This window comes from Bidens hawaiensis, unplaced genomic scaffold (assembly GCF_021521415.1).
Source record: "Bidens hawaiensis isolate Kalapana, Puna unplaced genomic scaffold, B.hawaiensis_p1.1 tig00026889_1, whole genome shotgun sequence".
Classification (NCBI taxonomy): Eukaryota; Viridiplantae; Streptophyta; class Magnoliopsida; order Asterales; family Asteraceae; genus Bidens; species Bidens hawaiensis.
The window spans coordinates 231,380-258,998 of NW_027505084.1; the positions used below are offsets into that span (position 1 = coordinate 231,380).

Genomic DNA, 27,619 nt, shown 5'->3' on the forward strand with positions numbered 1-27,619 from the left:
TATTAAAAAAACCTCGGTTTAGCAAATTATATACACATATGTATAATATATACATATATGTACAATTACATGATTTTTTTATACACATGTGTATAATTTAAGATAAATGATACTGTACATATGTGTATATTACGTTACTAAAGATTAAATAAAATTATACGTATGTGTATAATACAACGTTTTTTTTTGTTTTTTTTATTTTTTTATATTTTTTCTAATGAAACCGGACAGAATTATAAGAATTTTGGTTTTTTTTACTTTTTTAAAATTTTTGTTATTTTTTGTTTTATGATTTTTTTAAATATTTTTTAAAAGTGTTTTTAGTGGTTCAAAATGGTTCTCAAAGCTCTCAATTTACAAAGGGTTCTTTTAGGATCTTTACCATATATATATATATATATGGTTTGGATCAAATACAAATGAAATTAACGTGCTAAACGTGAGAATCAAGTAGAGTAATTATATATACAAGTAGAGTATTTATCTAATTACATCATAGAGTAATTACATAATTACTCTACTTGTATATATAATTATTCTACTTGATTATCACGTTTAGCACGTTAATTTCTTTTGTATGTTAATCTTCCCCTATATATTTATACATCTTGTATTTTATGTATTTGTTTCTTTAACTAAAACACTAATATTTGTGGTTTAATTTTACATTTAGTTTAATGTTTTCACGCCTGTTTTTGATACTTAACGGTTCTGCCGCAATGCATGGTTCATGACTACCAGTTATTAAAATTAACTATATTTGGACTTAAAATAACATAATTTGGTCAAACTATGAAGACGAGTTAGCTTATGAATTTACACGTCACCAAAAATATTTAAATGTGAAAAAAATATCATGACCTACATAATAAGTCACTCTTTTACATAGAAATAATTTTGAACAATTATAATATTAAAAGAAACCAATAAATTTTGTATTGTATAGTATGATGATCGAATGAGGATATGGTATGATTTCTACTCCATCAGCTTTCATATCCTTTACCTCTTGACCTTCTAACCTCTTCTCGGATAATAAGAAGCACCGAAATGAATGCTTTGTCAACGTTTGGAGATACTGATACCGCAAACTTCTCTTGTGCTTTCACTGTTTTCTGATGGGTAACTTCAGCATGCAACTATAACACAATTAGGATTTGTTAATTAGCTTTTGGTTGTTAGTTTGGTCATTAATTCTCCTTGTAATGGTAAAAGTATATTGAGCTTCAATAATGAAAATATTAGGGTTTTGGTTTAAAAAACCCGGATTCTTTTGAAAACTCATGAAGCCAAATAGGTGGTTAGTTTTTAGACTTCAAATCAAGATTAATCGATATATAAGATAATAATCTTAGATTCTTGAAGTATGTAAATTGAGCAAGGAAGCCTTCAGAAGTTATGACTTTTTGATGTCTCATATGATATGAGGACTTTAGTTTCACTTTCGAAAAATAAATTTAACACGTGGTAAGAAAACAAAATTTTGTAACTTCAATCCAACAAGATTGTGGAGATCAGAGAGTGAAGTTGTCATCTAAAATAGTGACTTCAACTTTAAAGTGGCTATCTCAGATTTTACGAACTACTTATATAAGCATTTTGTTTTCAAACGAATCCACTAAAAAAATCGATGTTAAAGAGTGTGTTTGGGATTCCTTATTTAAGTAAAAAATGACTTCTGGTTAAAAGACCTTATTAATTTATGAATTTTTTAAAAGAAGTTTAAAAAAAATGTTTGGATTAACTTATGTGTTGGAGAAAACCATAATGACTAAAAATGACACTCTTTTTTAAAAGAAGTGTAATGGGTTTTAAGGGTTAGAATGATGTAATAGGTAAATCAAACTCATAAAGTTAATAAGTTAGAGATTCTTAACTTTTCAAAACCCCTTTATTTTGTCTTGCCCATAAGTTAAAACCCATAAGGCCTTATGGTTTGCCAAACACCTTATACACCTTATTAACTTTTCAAAAAGTTTATAAGTTATAAGTTGATGGAAATAAGGAATCTCAAAATAAGTAAACAAGTTTCAAGCCATCTATACCTGCGCAAGAACTGTAACTTTATCTTGAGCAAATATCATAGATGTCCCATCTTTAAAGTTGTCATAAACTCGGTAATTGAATGTACTTTCCGTCATATTGGAAGTCATGTAAACATCGAATCGAAAAGACTTGTGACCTCTTGTCTTCTTTACTGTGAATAGCCTATGGTGCTCATGGTGATCTCCCTTATAAGCTTGACGTCTTCTATGGACGCTAATATGCTGCAATAATAAAATTTGTAGAACCATGCCAAAAATTAACTACATCTTTATGATAATTTAAGAAAAAAAGAAATAAACATTTGTAGATCGACCATTTACATGTATGTAATGATCGATTCATATATATGTAATCAACACAATCACACATGTAACCCAGAGGATTTACATAATTTTCGATTAATCGTTACATACAATACATGAAAATAGTCCGCACATATATGTTTTTTTATTTATATAAAGATTAATAACATATAATACACATAAGGAAAATGAAATAAAAAAACATAATTGATAAGAGTTCTCACGGTTTTTGAATCATCAGAATTTTTAAAAGATCCTATATATAAAAATCTAATTGTTTTTTACGTCTAAAAGAAATTACTTTTGTTGCAAAGGAGATGACGGTTTGGTCTGACTCGTCTACCATATTACGATAGCCATTCTTCTTCTTCGTGGCTTTAAATAGAAGATTTCCATCATCGTCGATGATCTTAAACCTGTCTTCCGCTTCATGGTCCTTCTCAAAAGTTAACTGCATTGGGTAACTCGAACAATATTTTTGGTCCACTATCACCACCGGATACTCAGGCTCTTTAAACACACGATCTGGGGTTCCCCTACCATCGTCATCAGATGAATAACATGGGCTAGCCATCGAGTACGGGCTCGACATTTTGATTGTCTAATTAATCTGCCCGGTTATCTTATGATTACTACAATGAATATGAGACCGCTCTAGAGGTCGTAACCAAATAGATGGTTCCAAGAGACATTTAACTATTTTTAAGATGGACCTTCATCCTTTAGATATACAAGGAATGTCGAGTTTCACGGGTTTTCATTAACTCTATATTTGGCTACATCAATTTGTGTTCCAAAGTTGACTTGATCAAACCAAAATTTATTGATCCATTCATTCTAACACATTTTCAACGGTTTATTTGAGCACTATACATTAAAAGTCACCTCACATTAATCCTTCCAATTTTTATTTTTTTTATGCAATGTGTATTATTATTTTTTTTTCGTATAATTTTCTTGTAAAGATGTAATCATGTTTTTACAAGATCAAGAGATCAAAATATTTGCAAATATGAGCTAGGGAAGTTATTATCGCTATGGCTATTTATGGAGAAATGGTTTTCTAGTGTTTTTTTAACAACTAATATTGTTTTTTACCATATGTCTCAAGTAACACTATAATACACAATTATTTGACCGAAAGATATACACCTTTATCAATAGATCCAATTAGAAGTTGTAAATGGTTTTCTAGTTAATGCCCCCCTTCTAGAAAAATAGATATGTAAAAAAAATTAGAAAAGCTTTTATTTTGATTTGCTTTTGGGTGGAGGCGGAGAATATATGTTGTTATACAGAGCGTTCAAAAATAGAGTCATGTGAGAGGAGATGAAACAGAGCGTACTATTTTTTATTTTTCTTTCATTTTATTTCCTATAACATTATAAAACTGGTGTTGAGGGTAAGAGGGAGAAAGAAGAGATGCTTGAGTAATTTTTTTTTTCAACTTGGATATTTTTAGCTATATGTAACATTGGTTAATATGTTTTTTTTTTTTTGGTATATGCTATGCTATGTGAGATTTCCAACTTTTCCTAACGAACGAAACCGTATCCAAAACAAAGCAAAATACCAATGCTTAGAGTTGTGTTTGAAGCTATGAGAAAACCGAGGATTTTGTTTGCCACCAACCTCACTATGAGCTGAAACGACAAAGTGACAACTTTAACCGTCAATTTTAATTAACTAAAGCATTTTAAAGACGTTTAATGTAGTTTATTCTTTCATCTAATGTCTGGTAGAGTTAGTTTCAACTTTTTCCCACTATAAATGTATAAATACTATGGTGATCCTTAGTTGAAAAAACACAATAGAAATCATACAACATAAAGAAGTGTTCCAACAATTTAATTTATCTAGCATGTTGGTCTTTCTTCTTGGTATTCTTTCTAATAATAGTCTTCTCTTACAATACTATCAACATTGACTATTGTACTCCAGGAAACAATCCGGAGATTGGAAACTTTTATGTAAATGACCCGAACTACACGTAATAGCAAACTTGCAAAATGTATCTGTTTATTATAAAGAGTTTCGTCTTTCTTAGCCTGCTTCACCTTGATTGTTATTTGAACAAGTAACAGTTGTGTCTTGGTTCGATTTGGGATAACATTTATCTCCTGTATGTTCATGGAATTTTGAAAAATCCAAAAATCTCAAAGATTTTTATCGAACGAACCGCACTCATGCGTATATCACAGGAGTCCATTGATGAGAAGTGACGCTTGAACCCAATTTCTATAGTGATAAATATAAACGCAACTGTAATTCGTGAGAAGATATACATTTATGTATTGATAAGAACATTCGCCATTTCTTAAAGCTGAGTTAAAATACGAAGCCTTGTTCTTGTTCTTCATCTCCTAACGAAGTATTCAAACCATGTCATGTTAATGGAACATTGAAAAATCAAAACAATCATATGAACGCCCGGATCAAATCTTTTTGTGACAGCCGTAGATACTCACAATCCGCTTTTCTTTTCCAAAAACTTGTTCACAATGCAAAACCCCAAATTCCCACGTTCCATTCAATCCTCAACTCGTCTTCGTCACTGCCACATCTTAATACCGGAAAACTGACTCATGGGTACTTGATTAAACGAGGAGTTTTTGGATGCTGTGTTGACTCTCAGAATGGTTTACTGCAAATGTATGCCAAGTATGGAGATTTCCATAGTGCATATAAGGTGTTCGATGAAATGCCCAAGAGAAATAATGAAGAATTTTTAACTTGTATAATACATGGGTTTAGTGTTAATCGGACCGATAAAGATGTAGTGGATGCTTTCGAGAAGATGGTGGAGTTATGTATTGTTCCGAGTGTGCATTCTCTTTGTCGTGTAATTAAGGCTTGTATGGAATTAAACAGCTTAAAAAAAGGTTATTTTGTGCATGATTATGTGAAACAAAATGGGTTTGACAACCATGTTTCCGTGATGAATTCGTTGATATTTATGTATAGTAAAATGGGTAGGATGGATCTTGCTCAACGAGTGTTAGATGATATGATTTTTACCGATATTGTCTCCTGGAACTCGTTGATTACCGGCTATGCACGAAACCAGAACTGGTTAAAGGTCACTGACCTATTTTTATCCTTAAGGCGAGCTGACAATCTTGCTCCTAATGTTGTTACATTCTTGGCCTTGCTTTCGAGTGTGGGCCATGCTCGGGAAGCTAGTAACGGGATGAGTATTCACGGGCATTTAATCTGTAACGGTTTATATTATGATGTCCAGATTGGAACCGCTGTGTTTAACATGTATGAAAAATGTGAACGGCTCGACTATGCTGCGATTGTATTTGAACAAGACATGATACACAAGACTTTAGTGTCGTGGAATGCACTAATTGCAGCATACAAACAACAAGGACATGACCGAGAGGCAGCAAATGTATATGAACACATGGTGGTTGAACCGGATATGCAACCTGATTCGTTCTCGTTTGCTAATGTGCTTCCTGTTTATGCGAGTCTGAAAGATATTCATAGAGTTGAATCAATCCATTTGATGATTATAAAGAGGGGTTTAAACATTGAGCATGATGCTGTCTTGTCGACTGCATTGTTGGATGCATATGGAAAGTGTTCACATGTGAAAGCAGCTGAGATTATATTTTCTTCTACTCGTCACACGAATACTGCAACATGGAACGCGTTAATCGCTGTGTATATTCTAAATGAACAAATTGAAAACGGGATGAATCTTTTTCGTCACATGGTTAATAGTAAGGTGTTGTTAGATTGTATAACCATGGTGACATTATGTCAATTATGTGGACAAATGGGCTCTCTAAACCATGCTAGCATGACCCACGGGTTTAGTCTTGTGAAAGGATTTTCTTCACATCTTATTGTGGGAAACGCGTTGATAGACATGTATATGAAACATGGGTACGCAAAAAGTGCTGAACTTTTTTTGAATTCCATGGTTATAAAGAACATAGTTACATGGAATATTATGATTTATGGTTATATGGAAGTTGGATGTTCTTCCACAGGTCTTAGATTATTTCAAAAATTGCAATCAGAAACGGGATACAAACCGGATTCTGTAACAGTTATGTCATTACTTCAAGGTTGTCTATCTGTCTCCACTAGTTTTCTTAACCTGTTTCATGCATATATCTTGAAATACGGTCTAGCCTCCGAGACACAAGTTATGAATAGTTTGATAGATGGATTTGCAAAGATCGGTGATTTAGAAAAAGCTAAAGAATTGTTTGTGCAAACTGATTTCAAGAAAGACCAAAGCTCTTGGAACATAATGATAGGAGGGTATGGAATGAATGGTCAAGGGAGCGAGTCTAGTAAACTTTTTAGTCAAATGGAGGTCAACGGGTATGCACCCGACACCATTACATTCACATCTTTGCTATCCGCTTGCAGTCATTGTGGGCTAATTGAAGATGGATGTAAATTCTTTCACCTAATGATTACAAAGTACAAGATTCAACCAAGTTTAGAGCACTGGACTTGCATTATAGACATGTTAGGACGGGCCAATAGCTTGGAAGATGCGTATGATTTGATCAAATCTAGTGATTGTGTGTCATTAGACGGCGTTGCTGTTTGGGGAGCTTTATTGAGTGCGTGTAGGCTTAGTATGAACATGAAGGTTGGAGAGGTTGTAAGGAAGGAATTGACCAAGATTGAGTCGGGCGATTTTGGGTATTACTCGTTGCTCTCGAATCTTTACTCGTCTAACAAGATATGGGATGAAGCAATAGAAATTAGGAAAGTTTTTGGAGATGGTAAATTGATGAAGAAACCAGGGTTAAGTAGTTTGAAGAGTTAAAAAACTTGAGATATTGTAAAAGGCAGATATAAGAAGTTATTAGATGCAGCCAATATAAAAACAGAAAATAAGATCACTGCTATGGAAATTCAAAGAAGCTAAGGCCATGGTGTATGGCTCACGGAGGGTCATTGGGGGTGCTGAGGTGGCGCGCGTGACACCACTGGAACACCGCGCCGCCCCCTCCTTGGTCACTAGTGACGGGCGCAAATGACCATCCTCACGCGGGTCGTTCTCCAAACTTTCCAATCCGGTTTTTTTGCTTTTTTAAAAAAAATCCCTTTTCATTTCTTTTTGTTTTTAAATAATATAAATAAATAGAATGGTGATGAATGAAGTGTAACATGGATTGAGTGGTTTGGTTGAATGATGGAAGAAAAGTTGAGGTGACGCTGATGTGGTGAATAACCATAGCGCGTAGCCTATAGGAGTTTATGTGGAGATGTTGATTGGTTTAGTGTATTTATGAGTTATGACTGTAATTGACTAGATTGCTCCCAATATGTCTTCAAGTTAGAGAAGAATATTAATAGTTTGCTATGTGAGGTAAAAAGTATATTGTGTTTAATTATTAATAACTTTTAATAAGGAGAAACCATATTTCGTGAAAAATATACTTGTTCAGTTGTTCCATATTAGTTTTAATCTAGCATTTGATCTCCCAATTCCTTCACATGTATGAATTTTGATAAATGTCGATTACTATAATAAGTATAGCATACTTGTAAACTTGAAAATGTGATAAGTGGAATAGCAACTTCTCTTTTGTAACATCTTAATAAGGAGTAAATGGCCATTTAGGCGTTGGATTCAATGTTAATATGTGTAGACCAACAACATTTAAGCACTCAAGCATGGACGTGTTGAGGCAGTTCATGGTCAGGCTTCATGCCAACACACTCATTCTATTGCTGATATGACATGTTGAGTTATTACTGATTTGGCTGTACATAGAAATCTCTCACCCTAATTTATACTTGCCTATTTGTGTGGTTTGAACTCTGATACACGCCAGAACGTTTAGATCTGCTTTCTTGAATACTTTTTGTACCGGGAAGGGGGTGGGGTGGGGGTGGGGGGTATATTGAGTGCACTATATAAAACAAGGTGGTTGATGTCGAAAGGTAAATCAATTAATGTAGTCTAGTATATTATGCTAGAATTCCGGGTATTTATTTAGTTTTGAGTTATAAACAAATATAATAACCGACGAGTGTAACTGTATGGGTTGTATAAGGGTGATACTGGTCATGAGGTCTCAACTATGCATAATTTTTGAAATAATGATATTGACAAAACTACTTTTAAGATCAATAGGAACACTTCGTTGTAAATATAGGATGATCTTGTCGATACACAACAACGATTGAATATCAAAAGCAATTGCTAACCGAGTGTCACATCAAATTTGAGTTTATGTTCACATTTTCAAAACATGATACATGTTTTTCATTGAAATTGTGAAATCTTGGATCTTGTATTGCATATATGAAAAAAAAACAACTATATTCATGCCAGATATAAATAATACCGGTTATATTTTTATTGTTGACCAAGGAGTCTCACAATAGCATGCGTATATAAAATTGTGAGTTGGTGATTATATAGCTGTTAAGTCCAGGTCTATAAACATATAGCTAGGTAGAATATGGTGTTTGTGGAACGCAAAAGAGCTCATACATGATCAATACATACCTTTAATAATTGCGTTTGCTATTAAACTCGCACGCGGACAGGTTGATGTATCATTTTAAGGAGGTGAATTTGTTTGAAGGAAATCATTGGCTATTAGGCCATGTGTAGTGGAAGGGCTACAATTGGGGGCGAATTGTGACACGTGACGCCCAGTCAGCATGGAGTGGAAATTTGTTTTTGGGGTGTAATGGTGTAGGGGCTACAAGTTAGGCCCACAGTGTCTTTTTTTATTATTTTCTTTTTATAATTAAACTAATTAAATAAAAACCAATTTATTCAAATAATTAAATAAAAATGCATTAAAATTAAAAAGAAATACAAAAAAATACATAACTAAAAATATAAAAAAACATATAGCTCGGTTGGCGTACATGTTTAGGTTCGGGTCAGGAAATTGAAACGGATAGCTCAGTTGGTTTAGGTTCATCGGGTTCCATTGTAAGTTCACGTTCGGTTGGTTTTTCGAACCATGGTGATAACCGAAAGGAGGGAATGGGTGGTTCGAGTTGTTTCTAGGATTCATTTTGCATATACATATATACACACACACAACATATATACATATACATATATATATCACACACACACAACATATATACATATACATATATATACATACACAACACACACACACACACATATATATATATATATATCACTACGTGAATATTGACCTTCAGCCACACGAAAAAAGTGTGGCCGTAGGCCTTTAGCCACACACATTTAGTTCAGGTCATATGTGGCCAAAGGTCGCGACACCGTGGGTAAGTGTGGCTAAAGGGTACATGCATTAGTTGCTGGCCATCAAGAAGCCTCTCCAATAAGTGTGGCTAAACGGTAGAAAATGGCCACATGACTATTTACTATGAGTGACCATTGCACATATAGAGCCACATGAATTAATGTTTCAGCCACATGAATTTTATAATAATGTGGCCAATAGAGTTGTGTTAAGCGTGCATTGTGACATATACCGTTTGGATATAGCAAAGCAATGGCTACTTAAATTTAATAATAGTGTGGCTAATTATATTATATAGACACTGGATATTACATTAAAAGTGGCTAAATATGTTTACTTGCCACTCAAAAACTCCTTTGTAGATTATAGTGTGGCCATTGTCTTACCGTTTGTCACACAAAATGTTTTTCCAAATATAAAGTGTGGTTATTGTAAAACTTTTCGTCACACATAGTGAAGTACTGTGTGGCTAATCATAACTTATAGACACTGGAGGTTATTGTAAATGTGGCTAAAAATGTGAACTTGCTAGTCAAAAACTCTTTTGTAGTTTGTGGTGTGGCCATTGTCTTACCGTTTGTCACACATAATGCTTTTCCTAATTTAAAGTGTGGCTATTGTCAAACTTTTCGTCACACATAGTGAGGTATTGTGTGGCTAATAATATCATATGGACACTGAAGGTTGTTGTCAATGTGGCTAAAAATGTGAAGTTGCCACTCAAACACTCTTTTGTGGTGTGGCCATTGTCTTACCGTTTGTCACACGTAATGCTTTTCCTAATTTAAAGTATGGCTATTATCAAACTTTTCGTCACACATAGTGAGGTACTGTGTGACTAATAATATCATATAGACACTGGAGGTTGTTGTCAATGTGGCTAAAAATGTGAAGTTGCCACTCAAACACTCTTTTGTGGTGTGGCCATTGTCTTTACCGTTTGTCACACATAATGCTTTTCGTAATTTAAAGTGTGGCTATTGTCAAACTTTTCGTCACACATAGTGAGGTACTGTGTGGCTAATAATATCATATAGACACTGGAGGTTGTTGTCAATGTGGCTAAAAATGTGAAGTTGCCACTCAAACACTCTTTTTGTTTGTGGTGTGGCCATTGTCTTTACCGTTTGTCACACATAATGCTTTTGTAATATAAAGTGTGGCTATTATCATACTTTTCGTCACACAAAAATGTTTATGTTGTGGCTAATGGTCATTTATAGACTCTAATTTTTGTAATTTCAGGTGTGGGTATTGTCTTACTTTTGGCCACACCTATTTAATGTGTTCTATGTGGCCAAATTGTGTGTAATTAGTCAATATATAATTATTTTTTATTTTTTGTGGAGTAATATAAAACAGCTATAAGCAAGCATGACAAAACAAAATTAGAAACAAATTATATTAACAATAATATTCACTTAAGCAAATGTATATGCAAAATATCTTACAAAATACAAAAATAACGACCACCTATATACTAGCTAAGGCGTCGGTTTTCTTGGCACTGCTCCTTGTCTTCTGTTTGGTCACCCGGTCTATCGTTGTGTACTTTGCCTTTGCCTTCTTGCCAGCTCTGTCTGGTTCTTTTGAGGACGGGAGTGGTGGTAGCTGGAACAACAGAATATGAAAAACAAATATGTATAATTAATGTCGTATTTTGTAATTGAATAGAACAAAATAGTATGCATACATACATACCGAACGTTCGTTTAACTGTTCGTGAACCTTTCGGCGGGAATTTCGTTTAGGTTCGTTTATCTTTATTCAATTACGTTAGTTTAGATTATAAACAAACGAACATAAACGAACACAAGTGTTCATTTTTTAAACTAAATGAAAAAGAACATAGATATTTGTTCGGTTAAGTTAAAAGGGAACAAACCTCCTGGTCACATAAGATTAGGTATTCTGGCCAAGCAACAAAAGTACCAATTGCGTTGCCAACAGTCGTAATTTCACCTGCCTCACATGGAATAATTGCTTGTTCCTTTATGGCTCCATCGATACAACTTTATAGCAACCCTCCGGGATTGCTTTTCCATGCAACTGTTGTGGAACCAATGAACAATAAACTTTACCATTTACCACCTTGTTACGCTTGTCATGCACACACAAACAACACTCATACACCTTGTTTCGACAACTTTTTTATCCGCAGACTTGGGCTACAATTAATTTATGCAAAATCAGCACACTCTCGTGGAAAGTTAATTATTAAAACAAATCAATCAAACTGTCAAATGGTTACCTAAGAAGCGGATTCTTGTTGCACAGCCTCACCTGAGGTTAAGATGTTTCCCACAGAACTGGCCTACAAATCAATTTAATAGGTTATGGAAAATGAAAAGTCACATGGAAAGTTGTAAAAAACAAAGAAACTGTCAGATACTTACTGGTCCTGGCATTTTATTTTGCGCCACAACACTAGTACTTTGGTTAGAACCAACCTGGTTGGGAACAGGATTTACCTACGAATTGTGACAAAAACAGTGCCAATTATGTATGTCGAATGCATTAATTAATATGCAGCATACGTCACTTACTTGACTTGCCGACATTTCCGGCAACAATCCTTCGAGATGTCTGAACCTGGCCTCAAATGCTAACCGTTCCTTTTCACGGCTTGCTAGCATAGCAGTCGTGGATTCAAGTAGAGATGTCAACCTGTTCACCACTACATCTCTCTGCACCGCCTCATACTAGTTGGGCAATCCGTTGCTTAAACGAGCCTTTTACCCGACTCACACCCCAATATTTACCTATTGTCAATCCGTACCCAATCCCTTTTAAAAACCCACCTTTCTCTTTGCCAAGCACTAAGGTGACGACATCTGTGCACGGTTCAAGTGCCAGGGCTCCGGAGGCGATCTGCTCCTCATGCTGAACCTGCAAGAAAACCAATATTCTAATACACTTGTAACACGCTTATGTATCCACATCAAGTGTTGAGACAAGTTATACAGACTCAAGTTTTTTTAACACCAATATAACGCAATGAATTGACTTTAACATGATTTAAAAAGTTTAATACTAAAACATACTAATTTGGTTGCCACGCCTTCGACAACAACATTCTTGTATGCACCATCTTTGTCCTCCCTTCCTTTCATCCACATTAATGTATGGACGGGGATCTCATCCGGTTCAATTTCCTTCTTTTTGACCTTGTAAAATATTCAAGAGAAAGCAGCTGACGGGTCATGCGTTAGACAAATCATTGAACTAGAGAGAAAGCAGCTGACGGTGATTACCAGTTTCTCTCGAAGGTTGGTATAACCCCCTCGTCCCATGTGATTATCAAAAACATTCTTTGCTCGAGCTCCCTTTGATGAAGCCGATTTTTTCTTCAACCACACATTATAATCATTTCATTATATTTAAACAAAAAACATAAACCATATATAGTCGATCAATCTACGTTTGCAGAGTAGAGGATTTATACCTGAAACTACTCTGATTGTGTGTACTCAACGAAGCGATCCCAGTCTTCTTGCCTGATCATCGTCCTATGTCCCTTGGGTATCGCCTTCAGCTTCAGAGGTTTACCGATGTTCGGAATAATGTATTTGGCATACATTTTTCTTCTGAAATCCCGAAGAAGGTGTCCGAGCCGATTCATTACAGAAGGCCTGCAACAAGCCTCAATCTCAAGATATTTCTGCATAATATAATAGAGTAAAGGTAAATTACATCTCAAAATATAAAATGCACAAATATAAATAAAGAATAACCGTTATTTGTTCCCACAGTTTATCTTTAAGCTCCTTTGTGACCTCCCTCCAACTTAAATGTCTCAAGCCAACTATTTCCCTTACAACATCCCCTAAAAAACTTGCAAACTTTGATCTGTTTTGGCCAGCGAACCTACGCAGATTATCAAACTCCATTGCCAGTTTGACACCACCAGAGTTTGCATATTGGGTACGCAGCTTAGGTAACCTCGTCAACCCCCTTGTAGGTTTTTTCATAGTAGCAAAACTGTTGAGGGGTTCGATAGCCTCCAAACTGTTGAGGGGTTCGATAACCATCGTCCCTATAACATCCTCTGGTTGACCATCATCGTCGTCGTAGTTGGCTTCCTCATCGGAGTAGCGTTCTTCTTCGATTCTTACATCTATAAGCTTCATCTTCGATTGTTTTTTTAATAATTTGGCTGATTTGTGAAGTGGAAAATTTTTAATAATTTGGAGTGTAACTTGATTTTGGAGATTTAAATGTAATTTGGAGTTTTTGAATATTTGGAGCCAATATTTTGGAGCTTTTTGAGTTTTGCCTCCCTTTTAATTAAGAACCAATAGATTAATTATTGGCATAGTTTTTACGGCAGAGAACCTGTGGCTGAAAATAGCACTTTGCCAGAAGATGGTTGGATAAATGTGTATTGCGTATTAGGATATTTATATATGTTTATGTACATTAGCGCGTGACAAGCGTAATAGTGTTTTTTAACAAAGTGTTTTTTGTTTTATTTTTAGATTTAACCATAATTACCATTCATTAAAAGTTTTCATACAAAAGGCACCATTACAATACATTCCATGAAACAAAAATAAGAGTGAATAACAAAATAGATGATGCAAGAAACTATAAAATTAAAGCATTTAAAAACTAATTAACCAACCAACATTCAACACAATAAACTAAAAAGTGTATCAATACAACCATACATATACAAATAACCAACCAAATCACAAATGTTCGAAATATCACAAAATCACTAATCAACTTTTGAAACTAACAAAGTAGCTTCATTGAAGTCATATTCAAATCTGCACTTATCACCAATCTGTATTTTATTTTCCACCTTGAATTTTTTCCATTTTGGTAACCGATATCTGAATTTCAGGTCCGACAGTTCACCATGAAGTCTCGTTTTCTTTTTACGACCTTCGGGATTGACCAAAGTGATTGGCATTCCATCATAGGCATCAATCTTGGTGGAAATGTGACGCGGAAGACGCTGTGAAAAGCAAATTTCAAATATACTTTTAAATAAAAAAGAAATTTAAAAATTCAATTTACCAATTTCTTGGTGATTTTCATGTGGAAGACAATTTTAGAGTCATCATTTTGCTCATCAAGATGAATTGGGTTTTGGGAGGAACTACCTTGATTGCTTGATTGATAGTTGAGAAACAGCTGATTTGGACCAGGAAGGATAAATTCTATGCCATCTTCATGAAAGACATTAATATGAAATGTCTTATCTGATATGATTTCAAACACAACAAACGAGCCACCTTTCAAGTTGGTTTGTTTAAAAACCTCATTCCATCTATCCTCTAGCCTACAACCCATTCCATCCCTAAGACATGAAACTTTAAACATATATCTATCTGGAGCAATAAGCTCGAAAAGCGAATTCATATAATTGTCACCAAATTCTTGAATCACGTACCACTCAGGGAAATCCTATTAAACATGTTAATTAAAGGACATTTGAATTTGGAAACAATCATTAAAAACAGAAATCAAAACTTACCAAGTAATGGACGTGTCGGTTTCTGACTGGAATACATATCATAGTACCGGATTGATCATTTACGTTTCTTTTGAAAGTAAACATATTCAACATACATCTTGGTTTAATCTCAAAAACAACATATGTTCCAGCTTCTATACAACATTCCCTGATTAATTCAGTCCAACCGGTTACAAAATAAAAGTCATCAAGTACTTTGATTATAACAACAGAAAACATTCTACCACTTTGATCGTAAATCAAACAACAGCCGGTATTCGATTTCATGCCAGCAAACATTGGTTGAACAGCCGGTAACACAAAAAATGTTCTTAGAATGTATATGTTGCAAAACTGTAAAATGTTACATAAAAAAAATTAACCAGATAACAATATTAACATACCATCCTACTCATGGAATCGCTGTCGATATCTACCAGGAACTTAACTCCATTATTGAGACGTGGCATTTTTATGTTCTTACCAGGATAAGCGATGTCTACGAATTATAGTAAAGCGAAGTAGAAGTCGATTTAGGGTTTTGAAGTTAAAAGGGTTTTGAATTTTGGTTTTATTTATTTCTACACATTTAATTATTTATATATTTTGGTTTTTTGTTTTATAAATTTTTTAAAAAATAGTATAAAAACATAGTCTTACTTTTAGTTTTTTTTACTAACATTCCGGTATTAAATTTCGTTAAAAGTTGAGTTCGTTTAATAAATCGTATTTTTTAAATAAATTTGAAATTTTATCCATTATTGAAGTATTATCTTAAACTTTAGTAAGATTTTCTGGATAAGATTTACAACTTTATAATAGAGAGGCTCATAACATTCTAGTGTTATCATTTCAAATATGTAGTTTTGTATCATTATCATCTTCTAGGTTATCATCATCACCATATGTGTTATGATGATGATCAACATCATAAAGTTATCATCGTTATCATGTATTATAGTGGTTATCATCATCATAATCATCGATCACCATCACCATGAAACGGCATCATCATCAGACGTGCGGGTAATCAACGTGGTCATTGTATAGGCTATCGTAGTCGGCGTTGATCATACGGGCTCAAACATATATCTCGCTATCAGTGTCGTCATCATCGTCACACATCTCCATCATCATCATTAGCATCATCATCATCATCCGATTGCCATGTATGGGATGTAGTCAGCATCGTATGGGTTATCATAAACAAAACGCCCAATATTAGCGATCACTGTCAGCACCATCTTATGAATTGTCGTCGTCATCAGTCGTACATGCTACCATCAGTATGACCATCGTATACGTTATCATGGTCGTTGTCGATCATACGGGTTACATGTCATTAAACACTGGTGTCACCATTATCATCAACATATGTGTGTGTGTGTGCGTGCGCCTGTGTGGCGTATTGTCATATAGGTACATATAATTGGTCCTCTCATATATATGTGTGATCATCATCATAGACTTCATGCTCTTCGTACGAGCTACAGTCGCCATCGTATGGGTTGGCGTAAGCAAACCGTATATATAGGTTAGCAGCATCAATATGATAACCACCACAACCCAGGTAGTTATATTAGCATCGTCTCGTCATAATTGGGCCAATCATCATGGTCATCATACGGGATAGCACCGTCATTGTCTCATGTATTACATATCCGCAATCATAATACACACCACCGCCCACATTCGCCACAACGACCCCCAGCACCAACCACTAACCACACTCCACCACCACCCACCACAACCACCTACCACACCACCACTACCCACTAATATTATATATAAATATATATAAATTTATTTATACCCATCCACCACCACCACCACCACCACCCACCACCACACATCCGCCACCACGAACCACCACACCTCCGCCACCATCCACCACCATCATGACCACCTGAACCCACCACCACCCACTAATATTATATATATATATATATATTATATTTTGCACGCGCCTTCTTTTAAAACGGTCAAATAACTACCGTACGATTAAAATTTAAAAGCACGCGCCTTCTTTTAAAAGGGTTAAATAACTACCTTCGTAAGTCACTCATCTACTTCTGGAACGTGGATAAGTAAGTCAAAATTCCTAAAAACCGTCGACGATTCGTTTCTATAGTGAAGCACAAGCACAAGTACAAGCACGATAGGTCTCAGAACCCTAACTCATCTACTTCTGGAACGGAACCAAAATGAAGAACCCTAACTCATCTACTTCTGGAACAGAACCAAGGACGAAGCAAAAGCACGATAGGTCTCAGAATGAAGATGAAACAGGTGTTACTTTATGATTTTTTTAGCGTTTTAGGTTTACTTAATCTTAAAATGTAAGCATTTGTTTGAATCTTCTTATGTATTAATACGATTGATCAGCGTGTTGTTGTTGTTGTAATATATATCCTTGTTTTTTTAAATCTATGTATAATATTAAAGCATGTTATATGCGTATGATAAGCGTGTTGTTGTTGCTTGTTTTTTTAAATCTATGTATAATATTAAAGCATGTTATATGCGTATGATTAGCGTGTTATGGCTTTGGTATGAGAATTTATCACTGTGATGTTTTATAAGAGTTTTCTGTATCCTTGTGATTCGTGTTGTTATCCCCTACCCCCGTGTTTTATTGTATGTATGTGATTCAGTTGTTGAAAAAACCAAGACTAATAAAAGGAAGACTAAAAAAGTTGCCCCGGTGGGGAAAACAAAATATGATGTGGAAGCAGACTCTGATTCAGACCTTGACACAAAAATCGGCAGGTTGTTGTCAAAGCGGAAACAGGTGGAACACAGCACCTCTGGCCCGGACTTTCAGCGTCCGAAAAAAAGAGCCGTTAAAGAAAAAAACAAGACTGATAAAAGGAAGACTAAAAAAGTTGTTCCGGTGGGGAAAACAAAACATATTGTGGAAGCAGATTCTGATTCAGACCTTAACACAAAAATCGACAGGTTGTTGTCAAAGCGGAAACATGTGGAACCCAGCACCTCTGGCCCGGACTTTCAGCGTCCGAAAAAGAGAGCCGTTAAAGAAAAGAAGCCAGCCGAGAGGGGACAACCTTTTGTTGATTTTGTAGACAAAAAATTGATGAATAGGTGTGCACCTATTAATATTGTTGATGCAGTGAAGGCAATGACCATTGCCCAAAAAACTTGTGTAGAAGAAATGGGTTTAGGGTCAATGTTAAGACTTCAAGTAACCCAAACTCCAACAACTTTGGGATATTGGTTGCTCATGAACTATAATAACCGTTTAAATGAATTGAACATTGGGAGCGGTGTTATTAAGATGACACCACAAAAAGTACATGAAGTGTTGGGGATACCAATGGGTAAGATTCCTGTTTTAGGCAAGAATAGACCAAGATTGGGGGAAGATGTTACTACAGATTTGTTCAAATCTCAATTCCCGACAAGTGCAAGACTAAGTATAAAGCATGTGATAGACAAACTGGCCGCATATCAAGGAGTTGGTGAACTGTTTAAGATTAATTTCCTTGTGTTGGTCAACACCTGTATAGGATTTGTGACAAAATCAACAACAGTCAATCAACGATTCATCGCCGCAATTGATAAAACCTCCGATATTCCAAATATGAACTGGTGCAGCTATGTTATTGAAAACTTGAAAACGACAAAGGAAGAATGGAGAGGTATCAACGTTCAATACAACAGTCCGATCACCTTCCTTGTGATGCTTTACACGCATGAATACCATAAAAAATATGGTCCATTTGGGACTCCCGTCACAACGCCTGCAGTCAACTACATAACAACTACTTTTAATAAGATGGAAAAATACTTGGAGAATAATGGTCCTCCCTTAGAAGAAGATGCTGCTGCTGTGACGTTTAGTGTTGACGGGAAAGGGATTGATGCGGTTGCTGCTGCTCCTGCTGCTGTGACCGTTAGTGCTGCCGGGAAGGGACTTGATGAGACTGCTGATGCTGATACTGCTGCTGTGACAGTTAGTGCTGCCGGGAAGAGATTTGATGAGACTGCTGCTGCGGCTGCTGCTGCTGCTGTGACGGTTAGTGCTGCCGGTAAGCCTGGAGTTGAAGAAAACACTGCAGCTGAGGAGAAACAAGAACATGGTATTAAACTTGTTATTTTCTTGTAAAAAAATCTCATATATCTTATCTCTACATGCATTTTATGTAATACAACATTATATGTAATTAAAAAACAGATGGTCAAAGTGCATCTGAAACAGATAATGCCGATCAAACAGCTGAACAAGATTTGGATGATTATGTAAGCGATTATTCACCTTTAAGTTTGCAAATGCCTATCGTGCTTGTTGACTATTATTTAACTCTATTACAACTGGCTGAGATAAATTGAAAATGTGTTTGAATTAACCCAAACTATATTTTCTTTTTAAAGTCTTGGAACAAGGCAATGGATAACAAGTTGAAGAAATTTGATAAAATTTGCTCCGAGATCAACGAGTTGGTCTGTCAAGGAAAGGATAGACATCCATCAAATGAGAATATCTTTGCTAGATGTTGTGAATGGGAAAACAGATTCACTAATAATGTGGTCCCTAAAACACAAGATTCAGATGTTGGTGTTGGTGTTGGTGATCCAGTGGCTGCTCTAAAAGGTATTTAGGTTAAATTAATTATTAGTATAATTAAAACGCTCTTAAAACACTTATGCTGTTCTTTTAAACTTATTACATCTGTGTGATGCAGTTGATTCAGATGTTGGTGGTGGTGGTCCAGTGGCTGCTCAGAAAGGTATATCATATATGTACCAACTTAATTATATACCAGCTTAATTATAATCACAGTTGAACATATTACATCTTTGGCTGTCGTAAAAAATGATGGAGGTGGTGCAGGTCAAGAAAACAATGTCTCGTGCGCAGATATTGATGAAGTTGTTAATACAGTGGTTGCGTGGGCAAAAGAGGGTATGTAATTATAAATAAAAACCAAAAGAGCAAATAAGGTATTTAATTATAATTACAATTATTTTCAGTCAAATTTAATGTGAGTTGTTTTATGTTTAACAGTTGACACCGGATCGTCAACAAGTGATAGCCCAGATGCACTGAACTCTCCGTATCTTCTGAGAGAGGTTGACGTATCCGCTGGTGTCACGGAAGATGAAGAAATAATTTCAGAGTATATATTTTTTTTGTCTTGGAGACATTTGGGAGGAGGTCTACAAGTCCACTCACATAGAATCGTTCAAGGTGGTCTGTGAAAGTTTCTGTCCTGGCATTTATATATCCGCCAATGCAATGGATGCATTCAGCTATATAATGAACTATGAAGAAAAAGAAAAAATCTGCAGCATCACCGTTCAGATTCTTTGCTTCAAGCAATGTGCTGGTACAAATTAATTTATTTTGTTTACACTATTAGAAAACGCACAATAAACGCTTTAATCATATGCATTTTAATTATTATACAGACAAGTGACCATTATTCTGAGTCAAGGGGTTTCACAGACAAAGAAAAACTGGATGTGTTTTTAGACAACATCGAAAGAGAAATGGCAAGGAGTGGAATTCTATCACTCAAGGAGGTTTCTATAGTGCTCGTGCCAATAATACAACGCGATCATTTCTTTGTGGTTACCTTCAATCAAACAGGAGTAATAGAATTATTTGACAACAGTGCAAATCAAGAAATACCAGCTAATGCAAAGTTTAAAAGCTTGTAGTGTACCATAGTAAGATCAATAAAGTCATTACACTCATAACTGACTCGTGCTATATCAAAGTTACATTAATACAAAGAAAGCCCAAAAATGCATCATTTCTCGTCTGATGGTTTTGTTTCTTGCACAACCTCTATTTGGTTATGTTTCAACATACTTTTCAACAGCTGGTTTCCTGCAAAACATTATCAACTCATTTTATAAAAAAAGACCATTATGCCCTTCTTTTAACTAACCTGCATACCAAAATTGTACCCTCCAGCCTTTGAATAAGTCTTTGAACAAATAAAATTCAGTTTTGAAAAACCGCTTCCAAACTCAATGCCATCACTAGTAACCTTAGATTTAAGATTTGGTGACGACATTGAGTTTTGGAAAGGATTTTATCAAAATATAACATCTTTGGGAAGTTTAAGATCTGTGGAAACCTTAGATATTTTCTACTTGGCCAAGTTTGGAATTCACATAACATATATAGAAGTGTAATAAATTTCAGTCACAAGTTTTATTGCAGTCATTAAAGTCTCTGTTGTTATATAGTTGGTTGTTGAGTGTATAACTGCATACTACCTGTCAAAATAGTTTCCACACGCTTTGGAAACGCACAGAAGCTAATTAATCCTGAAAATTAATTACATTTATACCTACTACCTGTCCAAAATCTTGAAAATATATTTATGTAATGATAGCCTACATTCAAGTTAATTAAAATAATAAAAACTAGTATATCACACGCTTTGTACGCTTTTAATACCTGTCAGAAAATCTTTGAAATATATTTATGTAATAATAGCCTACATTCAAGTTAATTAAAATAAAAAAACTAATTTATCTTACTAGATACGCTACAAATCAACTGAACTACAACAAATTACTGTCTCAAATACCAAAAATTAAATTTTAGGTCTATTTTGTTATTCACTCACACTAACATCTATTTTAAAGTTATTTATAAAAAATCAACATCAACTACACTTAAAAAACGCAACCAAAATTTAATAATAACATTTACAGTTAATAATAACATTTACAATAATAACATTCACATAACTTATTAATACCAAAATATAATAACATTTACAATAATAACATTTACATTAATATAGAAAACCAAATTACCTAAAACTAACTCCTAGCATCCGATTCCATATCGGAATCTACATCCGATTCTGGAGTCCTGCCATCAGATTCCGTATCCGAATCTACATAGAAGTCATTCCCTAATTAAAATTTTATTAAAGGCAAACGCTCAAAAACGGTCTGCGTGAAAAAAGTGAAAAATTGATCGATTAACCATCCAAAACTGTTTATTTCGGAGAACAAATGATATATTGACGATTCCGAGAAGTTTGGATGTGATTTCATGGATCGATTCGTGAAAAAATGGATTCGTGTACATTAATGTACGTTAAGGATTAGTGTATTGGATCTTTTCACTACAGTTAATAATAACATTTACAATAATAACATTCACATAACATATTAATACCAAAATATAATAATATTTACAATATTAAAATTTACATTAATATATAGAAAACCAAATTACATAAAATTAACTCCTAGCATTCGATTCCATATCGGAATCTACATCGATATCCATATCTACATCCGGAGTCCTGCCATCAGATTCCGTATCCGAATCCGAATCTACATCCGGATTCTCCTCTGGAGTATGAGAGGGCATGATCCTCTCGTACATGCCATCGGAGGTGTAGATGGAGTCCCTAAGCCTATGGAGGCGAAGGTTTACCTGAGAATGGAATGCCCCATAAACGGACACCGCCTTGAAGTGCTCCAAGTCGTTCAACTCGATGTACGCCACCTCGATTCCCGGCATTACCATTTCAGTGCTGAAATAATCAACAGTCGTGTTCCCAAGCCACCTAACCATTCGGTTAAGTTGTTGGCACGTGAAGGTTTGAGGGTTGACATAGTCAATATACCTCACCCTTTGATTCCTCCGGACGGCGCCGGAAAAAAAGTGGAATCGTATCGTGATAAATGTGGGGTTGTAGTAGATGGGGGCTTGAGCACCCAGTGCATGTTCGAGCCATGCTGCAGCCATTATCGGAAATTATAATCGGAAGAAAGGTGGATTGTGATTGTGATAGTGGATTCTGAATATGGATTGTGATTGTGATTGTGGATTGTGATTGTGATTGTTACTGGTATTTAAACACCATAGGAAACCGCCGGTACATTTCCCTGGCAATTTGAATTTGGCGGCACAAGAAACTGTAAAGACAATGATGACGTAGCCACTCGTCAAATCAACGTGTGGCCATTAATGACGATTGGACACGCTTAAAAATATTATAGTGTGACCGTTTATCACTTATAGTCACACATAATAAGTGTATCCGTGACAATAAAAAACTTACAAAAAATAAAACTAAGATATTCTTTGGTCACACAACCTCATATAAGTGGCCATTAATTACATTTGGACACACTAAAACATCCTTTAAGTGTGACAATTTATAACCTATAGCAACACATAATAACTGTATTCGTGATAATAAAAAACTTATAAAAAACAAAACTAACATACTCTTTAGTCACACAACCTCGAATACGTGGCCATTAATTACATTTGAACACAGTAAAACATCCTTTAATTGTGACAATTTATAACTTATAGCCACACATAATAAGTGTATCCGTGACAATAAAAAACTTATAAAAAGCAAAACTAAGATACTCTTTGGTCACACAACCTCGTATAAGTGGCCATTAATTACATTTGGACACACTAAAACATCCTTTAAGTGTGATAATTTATAACTTATAGCCACACATAATAAGTGTATCCGTGGCAATAAAAAACTTATAAAAAACAAAACTAAGATACTCTTTGGTCACACAACCTCGTATAAGTGGCCATTAATTACATTTGGACACACTTAAAAATATTTTTGTGTGACCATTTATTATTTATAGCCACACATAATATGTGTTTCCGTGACAATAAAAAACTTATGAAAAATAAAAGTAAACTACCCTTTGGTCACACAACGTCGTGTAAGTGGCCATATATTTTAAGCCTTTTAGCCACATAACTAATAAATACAATGGTTGTTCGTCATATTTCGCCACTTTATTAAAAATGTGGCTAGAAAATGTGACATTAGGTCACACAACGTAATATAAGTGGCTATATCTTTTACCTTTTAGACACATCTCTTATCAATACAGTAGCCGTTTGTCAAATTTGGCCACACTATTAAAACGTGTAGCTAGTTAAATGTCACAGTTTGTGGCTAATGCATGTGTTTTTGGTCACATGTATCAAAGATCAGACAAACAATGACTGTAGGTCACATTTCGCCACACGTTTTTATAATGTGGCTAGTTTTTGTCACAGTTTTTTTCAAAGTGGTGAAAAGTACCTGACTAGGTATAGAATGGTCACGTGAAGAATAATATGTGTGGGCAAAACATTCTGGAAGGTTTTCAAACATGGTCAAAGACCTTTTAGCCACACATTTAAGCCGAAGTGTGGCAAATCGCCCAGACCACATGTGTGGCCGAAGGTCGATATTCACGTAGTGTATATCACACACACAACATATATACATATACATATATATACACATACACAACATATATACATATACATATACGTATATACACACACATACATATAATATAATAATAATATTCTTCTTCCACAACAATAAAAACACCCCGCCCCCGCCCCCGCCCCCGCCCCAATTCGCCCACTTATCGCCTGGGGGGCGGTGTTCGCGCCCAATCTCGCCCCAATTCGCCCAAGTCCGAGCCCCACTACACATGGCCTTAGGTAAAGACAATGTGAATTTGTTTAAAGTATGATTCAGACAATTGTGATGCATTTTCACGTAAGATGTTTGAATTGACCGTGCTTGAATAGTAAGGGCTAAGTTTAAACAAGTACATGTAAATATAATATTGGCATGCATCTTTTTTGGGTGTGATCTATATTATTGATTTATTATTTTCTTTTAAATTTTATTTACCATATATTTAGTTTTTCAGATATAATATATTATATTAATTATTAAAAAATCTAAATACCCGGTTTTGTTTTCCCACCGATGTTTCGATATATAATTTATCAAAACCGAACTTTATATACAATAAAATATATATTGAGGTTAGAAAAAAAATTAAATAAACATGTCATATTAGTAAAACTAGTTTTAGAGCCCGTTTAATATACGAGATTATTCAAATTATAAAATTAAAAGTAAAGAAAATAATTACATAACGTATATGAAAAAATGTATTACATCTATGCTTGAATCTATACTATGTGTATATAAATTGATTTTATTTATATCACAAAATGATTTTTTAAATGAACTTAATAAAAAAATGCATGTGCAAAAACGTACCCGATAACCCTCCTTTTATTAGAATGTTCATTGTCAGTATCATGCATGTATAATTGAAAGAATTCAGGAATAAGACTTCTCATACAATAGTTAGTTCTGACCACTCAACCTAAATACTGAAGAACATTATCTTTATTAATATATTTACCAATTTACAACTCATAGAAGGAAAGGAGAACATTAATTATAACGACGAATGTTCTTCGATAACTATGTTTTTCTGAGCTAAACCATGAAATATTTTGATAAGTTTAACAACATAAAAAATAACATGTTAACTCATTTAATTTTGTGAATATTTTGCTTAATTTGAGCATAGTTTTGCATAACATGCTTCTCATACAACGTTCTGATGACCAATGAAAGAAAAGTTAATGCTGACATACATATTTCAAATTTGATACAAGTTAGAAACATTGATAACCATGGGGTGGCATGCCGTAAGTGTTCACCATCTATTCTTAAATTTTAATAGTCTAGAAAAAAATAGTCAATTTACCAAATCCTGAATCTTTTGATTTTTTTTTCCAAAAATGTCATTGAAAATAAATTTGAAACCCAAATCATGTTTAAAATTTTAACTTTTATCCGTTTGACATTTTCAAGTCAACACTTTGAACTCGTAACAAATTTGACTATAAATCTATTTGTATTCTTAAACTTTTAAAAATACTCAAATTTCTCATTTTAGATTCATAACAAATTTTGACCCGAATGTAGTTAACTTATACCATACAATCTATTTACCAATTTTTGATTGTAAAAACCAAATTTAAATTCCACAAAACCCGAAACAATCCTTGATAAAAAAAACCAAGAAATCAAATATGATAAACTTTGTTATTATGATAGTGATTAGTATATATTTACTAAATTAACTGAAAAAAATATATAACATACTAAAGTAACCGGAAAAATAAAATTGATGGATTTCAAGCATATATTTATAATTTATAAATTTATATGACAACTCACAATAATAATAATAATAATAATAATAATAATAATAATAGATAAATGGATTGATATAGAAAAATGAATCAACTCTTAAGCATAGATTTATGATTTAATAATTAAAAAAATTACTTTGTAAAATGAAAGCATATTCGAGTTTTGTTTTTCTTTAAAATCTTCAACAATATACATAGTAAAATATATTAATGATAACATTTGAAGTTATATATTCTTACCAATATTTAAACAACATGGTTATTAATTTTTGGATTTCATCAAGTATTTTAAAATGTATAGTAAAATAATATGTTAATATTTATTTTTATAAAAATGCATAAATATAATATACATAAAATGTAAAAGAAAAGTGAATATGGACATATATTAGGGTCATTTAAGATTTTAGTTTTCATGAAAAAAAATTGTGAGGTTTAACTATAAATCAACACGTGTCACAATTACTTTATTTTATTAGAATATATGAAGATTAAAAGACTACTAAATACGATTTGAAGATCATACTTTATGGAATATAAGTAGATAACTAAAGGATAAATAATAAGTATCTATGTTATTCCTTTTATAAATATTAAATATTTGTGGTTTATTATTATTATTATTATACCCATACAAATGTAGATAATTCAAAACCATTATCACTGGATATAGTTCAATTCTAAACAAACCAAACAATGGAACTGTAACCTGAATTTGGATCTAACTATAAACACGAATATCATAGGTTTCCATGATACTTGAACAAAGTTAGGTTGCTATTTTGGTTATTTAGTTAACTAGTGGAATTATCCCGCGTTTCGCGGCGGGCATTTGAGTGGTATAAGCTCAGTTCAAAACGTAGATAGAAAACACGTTGAGGTATGTTCAGAAATCACGTAAATTTACATATGTTGTTGTAGCGTAACATTTCGGAATTTAATTAGTTAAATATTTTAATTAACAAAAATATTAAGTTTAATAACAAAATATAATATTAAATTCACCATTCTAAAAATTGTTTTGTTAAATAAGATATATTAATGTCAAATTCCAATATCTTAGCGTCTTTGTTATGGCTTGCACAGTAATTTTTTTTATCCAAAACTAAAGGAACTTAAATGCAAACAAAGATATGTTAATGTCAAATTCGAATATCTTAACGTCTTCTTCGCTATGGCTTGCACTGTAAAAAAAATTTTATCCAACACTAAAGGAACCTAAATGCAAACATGATAAAAAAAACAAAATATGTAGCATTCAAAACTGCAGGGGCTAAATTTGCAAATGATAAACTTCTAATATAAATTTCAAACATCAAAAAGAACAAGAAGTATATTACCAAAACTTTAAGGAGCAAATATGTCAACATGAAAATTATACTGTAGCAACATAGGTTTCCTATTAAATATAGTATAACTAGTGGTGTTCCTCGCGCTTTGCGCGAGAAACTCAGCAACAGACGCAAACATTAAAACACGAATATATAAACACATCATGACGACTATAACTTTGACATAAAAAGGTGCATTTAAATATTAAAAGAAATTAAAAGAACTTTGT

The 27,619-nt window shown here is 33.9% G+C and overlaps 2 protein-coding genes across 2 annotated transcripts; one reads left to right on the forward strand and one right to left on the reverse strand.

Annotated features, from left to right (window-relative positions):
• Positions 1 to 986: 986 nt before the first annotated feature.
• On the reverse strand, positions 987 to 3,130 carry LOC143610574 (protein LURP-one-related 15-like). The gene is made up of 4 exons (XM_077085017.1): positions 3,039 to 3,130; positions 2,650 to 3,002; positions 2,046 to 2,267; positions 987 to 1,139 (listed from the first exon to the last, which is right to left on the reverse strand). The coding sequence occupies exons 2-4, from the start codon at positions 2,938 to 2,940 to the stop codon at positions 987 to 989; spliced, it is 666 nt and encodes a 221-aa protein (XP_076941132.1). The 5' UTR covers positions 2,941 to 3,002; positions 3,039 to 3,130.
• Positions 3,131 to 4,770: 1,640 nt separating this feature from the next.
• On the forward strand, positions 4,771 to 7,345 carry LOC143610573 (pentatricopeptide repeat-containing protein At4g21300-like). The gene has a single exon (XM_077085016.1). It carries the CDS (start codon positions 4,771 to 4,773, stop codon positions 7,147 to 7,149), a length of 2,379 nt encoding a protein of 792 aa, XP_076941131.1. The 3' UTR covers positions 7,150 to 7,345.
• Positions 7,346 to 27,619: the final 20,274 nt, after the last annotated feature.